Source organism: Carassius carassius, chromosome 13 (genome assembly GCF_963082965.1).
Source record: "Carassius carassius chromosome 13, fCarCar2.1, whole genome shotgun sequence".
NCBI classification, from domain to species: Eukaryota; Metazoa; Chordata; class Actinopteri; order Cypriniformes; family Cyprinidae; genus Carassius; species Carassius carassius.
In genome coordinates, this window is record NC_081767.1 from 23631149 (window position 1) to 23645467 (window position 14319).

The window sequence follows — 14319 nt, forward strand, 5'->3', positions numbered from 1 at the left end:
AAGTATTGTGAGTGACAAATGTGGAGAGGTAGTTATGAAGTGTTGACAATCAGGATGTGAAACCACTTTACACAGCATGCAGTTAGTAAACAAGGAGATTAGCTAGAATAGGGTACTATAAAAAATAAAAGTATGGTAAAAGAGAAATAAGCAGCATTTTTGCATATTGCTCCCATATAAAGTATTAATAAATTGAACAAGAAATCTCCATCATGTTGTTTTATTATTTATTTCATAGAATATGCCTGATCACATCCAACATTAAACATTGCGAATGTTTCCATTGCAAATGCCTATGCTTGGGGCGAGAGCTATAGCAAAATGTCTTTGGATGTGTTTTATTTGTCTTTTATTATTTAGATATGGAATAATTAAAGTGGCAAAAAAGAAGGGCCACTTCTAAAAGTAGGAGTCAGAAGAAACATGCACAAGACTTTAGATTCTATCTGAAGTCCTTACAAAGTAAAATAATGAGAAATCAATGTAGCCTTTATGAAAGGTTAGAGATTTGTTAGCTATAGCCATTAACAAAATAATATGAGTATTTATCAGATGATCAAAGAATCTATCATCATATATGTTGATGATATGTTAAAATTAATCATACATATGGCAGTTAGCCTACATTTATTTTGGATTGATAAATTAAATGAAAGTGCCCACAAAGAGATAAAGATAAAAACCAACTTTGGGCCATTCTGATTAAAAATACTCAAATACTTTAGTGCTACTCATGTTGGGAAAAATGTATAAACAGTTCATTGCATATGCACTTTTGTGAATCTCTGATGGTTTTAAGAAAATAAAGGAGATTATTTTAAGGTTTTAAAGCTGAGTTCAGCAAACTACACTTCTACCTGCACATACTATAAATGTATTGAATAAAGCTTTTCACATTTTTTTGATTTAACGTAAAATAAATTAATTCAGCTGTTATCAGAAACATATCAATGCTGTGTGTACTGTATAAGATCCTTATTAAAATTCATAAATAACTGTTATAAATAATTAACAAAATTCATAATTGGTCAGGTTAATAAGTTGAACACATGCCCCTGTTACTTCAGAATATTACAATTCACCAACAGGAGGCAGTTAGAGACATTTGAGTTTACTACAATCTCAAAACAAACTCAAACAGAACAGCATCTCTCAGCATATCTTATAGCGCTGACAGAGAACACCTTTACCTTTTAAAATGACATTGATTGTAGCATTTATTAATTATTTACACAATCTAGTAGAAAATGACTGGAGCTTGAAACTTGCATGAAAATAACTTAGAAAGTTATTGTTACAAATATACATTTTGTTTTGTTCAGCTGTGATAATAGAGTAATAATGTCCATTAGGAAACCATGTGATATGTAAAGCTCTCACCTCTCTGATGAATGTCCTCACTGATAGGACAGCAATGCTGCATGGTCCAAAATGCTGTTTTTAATTTTTCTGTCTTACACCAATGCAGCATTATAAGATCAGTCCAGAGAAATATTATTTATTCCCTGTTACCATAAAGACAGGAGGGAAATATCAGAAACTCTCTGTTTGTCCAGTTAGAAAGCTTCCTGAAAGAAGGCCCTGGAACTTTTGCTCCCAGATGGGTCACTGCGATGGGATTCTGCCGTTTTGTCCAAGGCAGGAGTGTAATCTCATACAAAACCCAGCTTAACTGAGGAACGATGACATTTTGGACAGCCCTTTGTGCCGTTTGTCTGCAGACACCTGCATGTGAGAGAAGAACAGTGAGCGACATGATGGAGCTGATGGCCACAGAGAGTAATAAACATACAAATACATACTTTAGGTGGAAAATGTGAGAGCAGGGCAATGCCTGCAGCTGCTGGTTCTTCTCTCCAATAGACTCCCCACACATGCCACAGTAGAGCTCTAGCTCTTCTACACACTGCAGGAACTTCACCACCTGCTCTCTCAACTCCTCCTGCTGCTCCTTACAGCGGTAGATGCCTTCACACAGACTGTGCACCTTCAGGATACACAGCTGGAAGAGAAGTGCACAGAGATAGTCAAATACAACGCTAATGCTAAAACTATTAGAGAACGTGTCTTTATCTTCCGGGTTTATGTTATGTCATCAAAGCGTCACTGCTTCAGAAACAGTGTTGAAAATGAAATGTTCGTCTCTTATTCTAAAATAGATGCATCACCTTGTTTCCAATCGCCTCGGCCAGATCATGTGCTCTTTGCAATGAGTCCAAAGCCTGTGACAGTATTTAAAAAAAATCATAAACTGATGCCATTTAATATATATAAAACATTGATCACAAATGTTCATTTATACAATAAAGGAAATAAAGGTTTCAAAAGTGGCTCTTCATATAGTGATGCAATAGAAGAATAATTGTAGGTTCCCAAAAGAACCTTTCTGTGAATCTTTCTGAGCCTTTTTTTTTCTTAGTGTGTAGAATATTTTAATAATCTGAAGAACCTTTTCCATTTTAAGGAAACTTTTTGTTTAATGAAAAGGTTCTATGGGTGTTAAAGCTTCGTGGAACTATAGCTGCCAAGATAGAATCTTTAAATTAAGGGAAACTACACAATCAAATCAGTTTCCTGACCTTATCATATTCCTTCTGCAGAATCCAGCACTTCCCCACACCAACGTAGATGGATGCTTGTCCAAGGCGGTTGCCAGTCTCTGACATTATGCACATGGAGGACTCATAGCGAGGGAATGCTTTCTGTATTGAAAAAACTGTATTAAAACTACCACTGGCTCTGCACCCATTTACCTAAATTTGTTACTTCAGACTTATGTGCCCTCTAGAAGCTTGCGTTCTGCAAGTGAAAGTTGCTTGATTGTGCCATCCCAAAGAAGCACAAAGTAACTTTTACGGACTTTTAAATTAAATGTTCCCTCCTGGTGGAATGACCTCCCCAACTCAATCAGAGCAGCTGAGTCCTTAGCCATCTTCAAGAATCGGCTTAAAACACATCTCTTCCATCTTTATTTGACCCTCTAACTATAACACTAGCTATTCTAATTCTATTCTTAAAAAAATCTAACTACCTTTTTGTATTCTATTTTCTTTTCATTTCTTATTAATTGTGTGTGTATGTGTGTGTGTGTGTGTGTGTGTGTGTGTGTGTGTGTAGAGACCTCTAACACTAGCTTGCTCTATTCTTTTTCTATTCTACCTGTTTTCTTTTTGTTTTTTATATTATTTAAAAGCTCTTTTTGTTGTTTTTGATTGCTTCCACTGTCCTAATTTGTAAGTCGCTTTGGATAAGAGCGTCTGCTAAATGAATAAATGTAATGTAAATGTAAATGTATTGAAGGTGACCACAAAAAGGAAAGCATTATTGCTATAAACAACACTCATGGCACTTTTGGTTGACTGTTTTGAACTCTCTAGATTAATTGAAAAAACTAGTGTCAGTTACATAGTGCATATTTAGTTTTTGCATCATTGAAAATTCTAGCCATTTATAAGCAACTTGTTTCGAATTTGAAACCTTCAATCATGTTGTATAATAATTTAAATGTTATCATTGAAAATATACTAGACACATTCAATGCTAAAAGAAAAAAATTATGATTATGATTTTGGCCATAACTGTAAAGCACTATTCTGCAATAAAGTGGGACAGTGGAATTTTTTTTTTTTGTATAACAGTTTTGTGCTTAATGCACTAGTTATAGCAATATACTGAAAAAAGCAGTAGAACTTACATCAACATCTTTCTGACAGCGATGAATATCAGCAAAGTTAAGCAGACACAGTGCCTGAAGGGGCCGGTCTCCATGCTGCAATGCAATCTTCATTGATTCCTGAGAGACATAAGATCATTTCCAATTTTTTAAGGAATCGTGTGTGTGTGTTGTCCTCCACAGTTTCACAAATACTTTCAAACAAGGACTACATATACTATCAGTCAAAAGTATGGAATAATTAAGTCTGTTATTCTTACATGTATTTATTTGATCAAAAATACAGTAAGAACTGCACTATGGTGAAATATTGCAATTTAAACAACTCTTTTGTATTTTAATATATTTTAAAATGTAATTTATTCCTATGATGGCAAATGTGAATTTTCAGCATCCACTACTCCAATGATTAGTGTCCTTCAGAAATCATTCTAATATTCAGTTATCAACTATTATTCATGCTCAATTTTTGCAAATCAAAAAGTTGTGTGTAGGATGTCTGTAAATCACTCTTGCAGACAGGACATTGTGAAGCTCACAGTCCAAAGCAATGACTGAGTGTGATATTTCTCTCCTCTTCATTAGCGAGAGGGTAAGGGAAAGCTCTGCTCTTCATTAACACTCCTCTCAGACAGCACCTCAGCAGGATGGACTGGCGTATTTTTATAAGGCATAGTAAAGGGGGCTGGCTGAGGGGGCTGGCACAACTAGTCCTACAAATAACTGCACCTGTCAGTTGTGCCGTGGCTCGAGCAGCAGACAGCCAGAGGCCAGGGTTACACCAAAGGGACTGATAAATATGATCAACATGCAACATCCTGGGGGATTAAAATGATGCTGCCTTAAATTTGTCCAGGTGACCATTGACACAAGCTGTTTCCAAATGAAGATTGCCTTTTTGTTTTTGGTGCACAGTACAACATATATGCACCTTCATTAGTCATTTAAAAATGGTTGACGTATCATAATTAGATGTTTGTACCTCACAGCATTCCATTGCATCTGCTAAGCGCATCAGCTTCCTGTAGGCCACTGACATATGATACTGGCTCATGGCACGGTACTTGAGACTCCATCCCTTACCATAGTCATTCACGAGTTCAGCTGCTTTGCAAGGAAAGAAGAGTGCTTTCTCATAATCCTGCAACAGCACAAAATACGCAGATATGGACACTTATTAGAAGCATAAAACAAGCTGAACATAGGAACTCTAATGTATCATGTATGGTATTTAAAGAACGTTGATACAAAACAGCTACCAAATATTAGTAAAAATTTCCAGAAATTACTCAACAATTCTGGAAGAAGTCTGACTGATGCATTTACTAGTAAGATATTTAAGGTCAATGCATAAATGCTTAATTTAAAATAAATAATAATAATATTAAATACATATGAATATAAGAGTATGTAAATCAGAATGCTTAAAGTAACCAACCACTCAAAGTTGTCATTTCCCTTGTGGCAGGGAGATATAGCTCTGCTACTGCTAAAAGAGGCTTTCTTATTATTGCTCCTAGTAGTTCTGACATTCTCTGCATGCCTCTCCATCACATATTTATTACAGAAGGCCTTACTGGGAATCCAGGGGATTTACTCTCTTCAAATCTCTGGTGTCAAGGTGAGTACAAATGCCTATATCTAATTGGATACATTGTTCATAACATGTAGGTAGTTTGTTAGTCATGTAAAAACTGCTTTACTCTGTCACTAATAGACTTTAAATGACTGCAGCCCGAAGGGGCAAATACTTAGTATACAGTATACACTATTTGAAAGACAATGGGGATACTTTGGGTTTGCTTTAGTAAATATTTACAGTTCGTTAGTTTGGGGTCAGTAAAATGTTTTTCAAAGAAATTAATAAAATTATTCAGCAACGAATCATTTTTGATCAAATTGATCAAAAGTCACAGTAAAGACTTGTAAATGATTTCTATTTCAAATAAATGCTGTTCTTTTGAACTTTCCGTTCATTAATATCTTTAAAAAAAGAATCACGGTTTCCACAAGAATATTAACCAGCACAACTGTTTTCAACATTGATAACCCAATCAGAATATTAGAGGGATTTCTGAAGGATCATGTGAAACTGAAGACTGGAGAAATGGCTGCTGAAAATGCAACTTTAGAACACAGGGATAAATGACATTTAAAAATATATTAAAATTGTCTCTTTAGAAAGAAACGTCTTTCTAAAACATAAAAAAATCTCACCAACCTCTTTTGAACAGTAGTACCAGTAGATCTCAAACCTGATCTAAAGGCTACTCCCTAGTGCAAATGATTTTCCATTCAAAACTATTTAATTATATAAATTTAGTTCTAATTTTCGAGTTAAGAGTAAAGAAAAAGTAGCCAACAGGTATCCTGTTGTAGCATCCTAGAACGCACCTATTGAAGTTGGTTTAGAGAATGTGTGAGAATGAAAGCTTTAATCTACACAAAGCTGTGACAGATTTTAAAGAAGCTTAAGTATAAGATTTTTTATGTTATTTCTTAGGTCTGATGGCTTCACTATTATTGTAAAATGTGTAATAGTAATTAATAGGTTTATCACAAGCAAAACAAGAGTGGTGGCGAGGTTTTTTTCTCCAAACTTAAGTAGGTTTTAGTTTTGATACCTTAAGATGGATGTAGAAGTTGCCCAAACTACAGCAGACCCGGCACTCCAGCATCTTGTCATCGTTGTTGTGAGCATATCGCAGGGCCTTCTCATAGCTCACTAGAGTCTTTTGGAAAACGCTAAGGCCCAGGTAGGCATTGCCCATGCTCAAACACACTTGCCCGTTGAGCTGTAGGCTAACAGTGGTGCCCTGCATGTTTAAGCAGGTCTCACAATATGAGACCGTCTTCTGGAATTCACAAAGCTTCTCATTGCTGCGTGCCAGATTCAAGTAGCCCTCCGTCAGGTAGTCCGGGTCCTCCATCTCTCTGGCTGTGTTTATCTGAGCTAGGGAGTACTAATGGATGATTGCATGTACATGGGGACATAAAACAATAAAAATGATTTCATTGATAAAACTATTTCACTACAGATAGTAAGCATTTAAAATTTAAAAAAAGTTCTGGTGTTCACCATCCTGTTGCAACCTGATATAATGCTAGACAAGACAACATTTTTTAATTAAAATGGTCTTCATACCACAACAGATATCAAGCAAGCTTTATTATTATTATGTGAGAGCAACAGTTGTTTAAACACACCATAGTGCAAATGAAGTCTTTGCTAAACTCGGGAAAGCAGGTCCCTCTGCAAAGAGGTTTATGTCAACAAGATGCTCGGTGCTGAGGATCATATTGCATGCGTCTCTCCTTACCCTCCATTTAACTATGGAAGTTACATATTATATGCATGTTCCACATTATTCGAATTGGTATATATTTCAGTACTTCAGAAATCTTCGTCACTGAGATTACAGACAAATTAATGCAAAGCATATGCATATTATATAGAAGATATCAACCTTTAAAAGAATAGTTCATTTACTCAACCTCATTTTGTGTCAAACGTGTATGACTGAGTTTCTTCTGTGGAGCATAAAAAAGTCAGCAGGGTCCAATGTTGTTTTCATCTGACTTTCATTACGTGGACACAACAGTTTTTCAGTTTTCAAAATTGTCCTCGTTTTTGTTTTCCGCAGAAGAAATCAAGTCATACAAGTTTGGAACAATATAAAAACAACCCTTTAGTTCACTCCACTCCATTTCTGTTGATTGAATACATATAAATCAACTTTTTTACAAACAGTGAAAAAATATCAATGTAAGGAAGCAGGAGGATGACTGCTTAATTGGCTCTTACCTGTAGCATCTCCTTGTATTTTCCCATTTCCGAATGTGCTGTGATCAGACAACCTAAAACTCGAAATTTCCCCCCAGGATCAGTGGTCTTCCTTAACACTTTCATCCAGACATATAAAGCCTTTTCTGTGTCATTTGCCTGATAAAGCTTCAGTCCCTTCTCAATCTGCTGTTTGGTTTGGTCCTGACCCATTTCTGCTACAAAGTCCCTCATAAAAATAACCATCTGCTTGGCTCTTCGGCCCTCTGGGGAAGCACAAGTGTACTGTGTTTTTGTCTTTCACCGTCAACTCAAAAGACGCGTTAGCAAAAATCCACCCACTTGCGTCGCTGATCCACAACTCTCAGCTTTGAGTGCAAAGAAATGTTGAAGAAACTGGATCCACTGCTTTCAACGTCTTCAGAGTCCAGATTTCCATTGCTCATCACTTTGAAAACACATAAGAATCACAAAACCATTATCTCTTGATATTAAAGACCCAACCTCAGTCGCTTCAGAAAGCCTGGAAAGAAGGCTGAAGTAAAAAATAAAAAGAGACACTAAAGAAATAAGTCTCAATCCAAGGTGCTGGCAATGATCTCCCAGAATATCTACTCCCTCTGCACCCAAGGGGGAGGAATTCTCTGTACACTCACCCCCCACCCCAAAACACCCCTTCATCTTTCCCCTGCCTCCCTCTTACTGCAGTGCTGGCGCTACAGCAGATGGCCTTGTCACTCTGGACCACGTGTCTCTGCTGGAATCCAGCTTCAGCCTCTGAAAAGATCCAAGGTCACAAAAGACGGTTATCCGTCGATCTTCAAACTATGAGCAGTGCTGTTCACCTCTACATCCACACACCGTCAAGAGGCTCATGCACCGCGGCTGTGAAAGACTCTTAACAAAGAACAACTTTAGGAAATATTCAGTCCCGAGCTACAGAGGAGGTTTGGACATCATGTGAACAAGTCTAAAAACAGCCAGATATTTCACAACGGTGAAGCAGAGGGAGTCAATGGTCCACAAAGAGGGTGGCAGTTCCTGTGGGTGGGCTTTGTTAAGCCACTTGGTGTGCCACCTCCCAGCCCCCCAGCCTCAGTGTCAGCAACTGATGCTTAGAATAGTTCACAAACTCTGACATGGTATTTGTCTTGAGTTACAGTACCGCTGCTTCTTGAAACACATCAATGGGATCGAATTGTCCGGTTCTTAACTAATCCTGGCTTTCTTCAGCCCTTCCTGCCCCCTTTAAACCCAGCTTCATGGATACAAATAGGGAGTATTTACCGCCTTGCCATTCACAAGATGCCTTATCTTTCCAAAGATAAACATCTAGTGGTTGTAAGTTATGTCTTTGTTATAACACAATTCCTGAAACGCTAACACACTGCCTCAGCACAATACGGGGAAACCGAAATATATCGCTTGAAATAAATACTTGTGAGCCTGTGCTTTTTAGCGGTCAAGTCTACTAGTGAGAAAAAGAAAAATACTTTTTACAAATCGTTTATTGTGTTTTAGGTGATGTCTCCTAAAATAGTTCACACAAAAAATTAAATTGTCATAATTTACTCACTCATGTTTGACCAAACAAGTATGACTTTTCTTCTGCGAAACACAAAAGAAGATATTTTGAAGAATGATTCAAAACAGCATTGGACTCCAATTACTTTCATTGTATAGACAAAAACACAGACATTCTTCAAAATATCTTTGTGTTTTTGCAGAAGAAAGACAGTCGTACAGGTTTGGAATGACAAGGAGGTGAGGGTGACATTATCGTAACTGTTGAACATGAAATACATAACTTATTTTTAGCTTTCAATTCAAGAGAAAAGTTCAACCAAAAATACAGAGTAGAACAACACAGCCACAAAAGTCAACAAAAATAAGCTAACTTGTGTCTCTGGCAGATAAAAAAATGGAGTGCTTCTTCATATACTGCATAATAAAGTAAAATGTAAACAGTTGTCCAGTCACAAACCACTGAGAAACAGAGATCTGAGGTGACAACAGAGAAATTAACATTGAGATAGATGGAATGAGCATATCTTGCAAACTTTCATTATGAATGTTACTTAAATGGCCCTTGACAATGGTACTAAAATATTTTTGTCAGCGGTCTTGAGGATATTTTGCATTGTCAAACTGAAAACATTTCCTTACTTTCAGATTATGTTGGCAGACATTACTATAGTTACTATATCCAGTTCACAACTGTATACATTGCAGATATATTCAGCTAATTCAGTAAGTGCTGTGTACAGATTCGTTTTTGTGGATTTAGATTAAAGATACATGTCGTGGAATGTTAAAAGATTAAGACAAACTTCAATGGTCAACTGCAAATGACAAACATCACACATTACATTTGGCCTTCATTAACACTTTACGTTGTTCTACTGTGTAACACTTCGCATGACATTATAAAGCTTGTACCATTGTATCACAGTAACAACTTCTACATGACTGCTGTCTATTCAATCAATATCACAGACTGTAACTGATATCACCATAGTACATTTATCATGATCCAATGCATTACGTAGAACATCTCAGGCCAAAACAAACTGCCAGTTTGTGAGGAGGATTTTGATTCCCTTGATTACTGAGACAACCGATGTGGCAGGATTCAACTTCAGAGTGTTTGCATCACCTTTCTTGCATTTGTCCCTAAAAACGTAGATACATCCGTTGCAGCTGGCCACTTTCCATAGTGATGGCACGCAGCTCCACACTTCAGGGAAGCGTAGCCGAGTGAAGCTGTCCAGCAGTGGGTTATAGCACACCAGAGAGTCGCCCTCTGCCACCACAAAGATAAGGTCCTTATGAGCGGTGGCATGCATGCATCCGGCAAAAGGCAGCATGTAGGGCTTGGTCTGACACCTCTGTGTGGCCGTTTCAAAGCACTGGATAAGTCGAGACGGTTTGGTAAAGAAGTCCATGTCATTTTCCTCCCCACCCAAAAGGTAAATGGTGCCTCCCAGATTGACTCCGGCTGCACCTGACACAGCTGTGTCTAGCTGAGTGGTCTCTTTCCATATGTTGTCCTGTACTGTGTAGTAAATGACAGCATTGGAGAGAGTGTCCTGGAGGGTCTTGCCTCCCAATGAGTATATGGCATCCTCTGTGGACACAGACACTAACGTGTGGTGCAGACGGTCCCGGGGCAGAGGGGCGCAGCGCTCCCAGTCCATAGTGTGCATGTTGCATTTCCACATGCGTCGTGGAATGGAGCCCCCTACAACATATAGATCAGCCCCATGCTTGCAGGCAGCTGTGATCTGGTGACACAAGCTGTTTTGGCCACTGATACTGATGGCGTCATCCTCATCACAATGAAGAGACACTGCCAATGAGTGTGTGCGTGTGTCTTCCTTCCCAATTAAGTATATGTGCACCTTTTCACCAATCTCCTAAAACACAACAAAGTCATGCAAACAATATACTAATGCATGCATGCATGAATTATACTAATATTATACTAATACGACAGCTGTGTATTCTGCTTTGTCAATATTTTAGATCAGCTAGGTGATATAATCTAGCTGGTTAACATAGATAATCTGGAAGAAAGATTTTCTCTCCCCGTATTGAGGAACACTGATGTTTGCCATAATTTTCCTGTAAAGTGTTTAGGAATTTATGGAGTTTCTTGTTAAATTATAATAACGATATAAATTTTAGCTGTAATTGTGAATTGTCTTTGCAAAAAATAAAATAAATAAATAAACAATTGAAAAAAATTATGTTAGGAAATAGAAATTCATAAATCAAAATATTATACATTATTTAAAAAATGAAAATGTTATACATTTACAATTATATGTATTTATATATCATTCATATTCAATTCAATTTATACTTTTTTTGTGTTAGAACCAGTAAAAATTTTGGGAGGATGAGTAAAAAACTTTACTACAGACCTGACTGAGCCAGTGAAAGAAAATCAATAAATAAACAAACCTTTGTAACTATATAACTAAAGCATTTGAGAGCTCTGAATATGTTTTAATCTAAAGAATACAGAATATCTATATAGCATTAAAGGTAAATTATTGCTTAAAATATTGTGTAATACTGACCTTTAGGCTGTCTAGAAGCATATCAGAATATTCCTCTCGTTCGACTTTGTTGTGATTTATCCAAGAGTTAATAGCTGCAGTTGGATTTTGTGAGCTTGGCACACCATCTAAAGAAGCAGATGCAAATTACAGACACAAGTTAACATTATTTCTGACTCTTTCTAATCAAAATTTAGCTTCTAAAGTGAAACCAATTTGCCATTCATTCACCTTTAATGATATCCACGAGAAGGCACAATGGCAAGTTCAGGAACTCTTCTGTCTGGTTTAGCTGAATCAGGTGAATCTTCGCACAGTGCTTAGCAGCTGTATACAACTCCTGGTCACTGTGTCTGTCCGCCAACCACATCACCTGAAATAAATGTGGTCAACAGTTTTTTACGAATTCAGCTGACTTTTATCAAAGCATTTTTCTGTATTTTAGTTCATAAAACCAAAGGTTTAACCTGGAGGCAGTTCTTGATATCCACAGTTCGTGACAGGAAGCGAGAGCACTCCTCAAACAGGGCAGTGAGCTGATACATATCAGCCATCTCATAAGTGTCCTGCAGATCTTCAACCCTTAGTTTGATGGTCCCATGGTAGATGTAGTCTACCAAAGACTGGAAGACTGGTGCACTGACATCCTTCAGCTCAATATTACGATCAAAAGCTTCTCTAAGGTTAGAGGTGAACATGGACCTGAAGAAGCAGCTCTGTGCCGAGAGCACCAGGCGGTGAAGCTGGAACTGTTTGCTGTCCACGGTGATGGTGACGTCTGCAAACAACCCATCCTCCAGACACAAGTCCATGATGCTCTTCACAACACGACTGGAATGGGAACGATCTGTGAATGTGTAGCCCTGGAAGTAGTTTTCATCCCCTGATGGACCTCCAACACTGTAACCCCCGTCTTCACCGAACTCCATGGCACCTTTAATCCAAAGCAGCTTCACCTGAATACTAGATGAACGACTTACTGGGTCAGCTGTCTTTCAGATGGGTACAGTCATGTAGTTTTAATTGTTGACTGGCAGGATGGGATTTGCCTTGGGATATAACTCTCTGTCAGACTGATGTAAAGCCATATGTAGATTTATTTATAAATGAAACTGCTGCTATCTACACAAAAAATTCATACAGTTTAATCAGATATTTATAATGATTTTGCAATGATACGGTTCCACCAGAAGCGACTTGGTACTTAAATCAGCGTAAAGAAAGGGCTAAGCACTTCGCTCAGTCAAACTATGTCCATTTATGATAAACTGTCCAGCTGTGCAGCTAATGCTAACTTTAGCCATCTAGATTGATGTCTGGGTAACTTTCACCATCCTAATGAATCCACAGTCGAACGCTGGAGAAAACAACGTGTCAGATGTAAAACTGTAGACAGCACATGCGCGTTATCGTTTATAAATGTTAGCATGTGTTAAATTTTTGCCATACCAGAAGAGTGTTTGTGAGCCTCAGGAAGTAAACAACGTTTTTCGAATTGACGTCACCGCGTGTTTACGTGACTCTCTGCTGCGCTCGAGTGTTGAAGGCCTATCATTGCAATGCATATATATATATATATATATATACACACACATTCTCAAATAACTATCATATGGATTATTGACTCATTGTAGGCTATTTTAGTTAGACACGTCTTAATGATGTATACACAATATCATCATACAATTAATTACAATAAAAAGGATACAGATAAAAGTCACTATCACTTGTAGTCGCATTTTTACTCTCCCATTTTGGCTCAAATAGTCTTTTTCCGCAGGTGGAAAAATGACTCATAAGGACTGAAACGGGAATTCCGTTTATGTGGGTCTGTGTGCTGTCATGCAGACGTTTCAGCTGTTCTGCACGAAGGACTCACATCCATTGTTTATCAGATCTATAAGTGATGCTATCCTGATGTTTGAGGTAAGGAGGTATATCCATAATATGCACTACAAGCCACAATTAATTTGACCATGTATTAATGTACATACATTAATCGAATTCACTATTGTAGGGAAAACACTGATTTCAAAGATCAGTTAAAAACTATAGGCTATGTGTCACTGGAATGATAACATTTCTCTAAAATACACTCTGGCACGTTTATGTAATTTAAAACTTGATAGACTTTATTGATTTACATAAAATTTTATGCAGAAATTTATTCTAAATTTCATTTCAAATTTGTCCAAAATGTCTAATTTGTACATAATTGTTATGCATGCAGTTTTTATAACACTGTATTGAGAACCTACATGGAATATTTAATCAGTTCTCACACTCCAGAACTATTTAAGCAAATTGCAAATAAATATTATGATTAAAATCTTATGATCTAACTACAAATATAGAAAAATGCAGAAGAAACAACTCTATGAAGCCATGAAGGGCACATGGCGACAGGAAACATACGATAGAATGATTTAAAAAAAAAAATAATAATCATGTAATTATATTATATTTTCTGAATTTTCAAGCAAAACCTTTGGTTTCCCCATTCACTCTCAAAAACTTAGCATTTCCTAAAGAAATCTTTAATATGAGGTGTAAGAAAAAAACAATTCAGTGCTGTTGTGAGTGAAGGCAGGTTTGAACACAATACTTAAATAAATAAATAAATAAATGTTTTGTAAGCAAACTGAAGCTCATTTTTCCCATTACCACATCCTTTTAACAGGATACCATACAGATCAGCTCACTGTTTTTTTTTTTTAAATCCTAGTTCTTATGGAGAGGACTGGAAATTGAAGTCGACAATAATGTCATGACAAATCAAGAAATTGTATCTATGCGAC

The 14319-nt window shown here is 37.0% G+C and overlaps 2 protein-coding genes across 2 annotated transcripts; both read right to left on the bottom strand.

Annotated features, from left to right (window-relative positions):
* Positions 1 to 1504: 1504 nt before the first annotated feature.
* On the bottom strand, positions 1505 to 8332 carry LOC132156146 (43 kDa receptor-associated protein of the synapse-like). The gene is made up of 8 exons (XM_059565026.1): positions 7479 to 8332; positions 6298 to 6636; positions 4656 to 4814; positions 3695 to 3793; positions 2580 to 2702; positions 2169 to 2222; positions 1803 to 2002; positions 1505 to 1725 (listed from the first exon to the last, which is right to left on the bottom strand). Exons 1-8 carry the CDS (start codon positions 7701 to 7703, stop codon positions 1653 to 1655), a joined length of 1272 nt encoding a protein of 423 aa, XP_059421009.1. The 5' UTR covers positions 7704 to 8332; the 3' UTR covers positions 1505 to 1652.
* A 1454-nt stretch (positions 8333 to 9786) lies between these two features.
* Positions 9787 to 13034, bottom strand: LOC132156147 (kelch repeat and BTB domain-containing protein 4-like). Its single transcript, XM_059565027.1, has 4 exons — positions 11989 to 13034; positions 11753 to 11894; positions 11543 to 11649; positions 9787 to 10873 (listed from the first exon to the last, which is right to left on the bottom strand). The coding sequence occupies exons 1-4, from the start codon at positions 12448 to 12450 to the stop codon at positions 10013 to 10015; spliced, it is 1572 nt and encodes a 523-aa protein (XP_059421010.1). The 5' UTR covers positions 12451 to 13034; the 3' UTR covers positions 9787 to 10012.
* Between the last annotated feature and the right edge of the window lie 1285 nt (positions 13035 to 14319).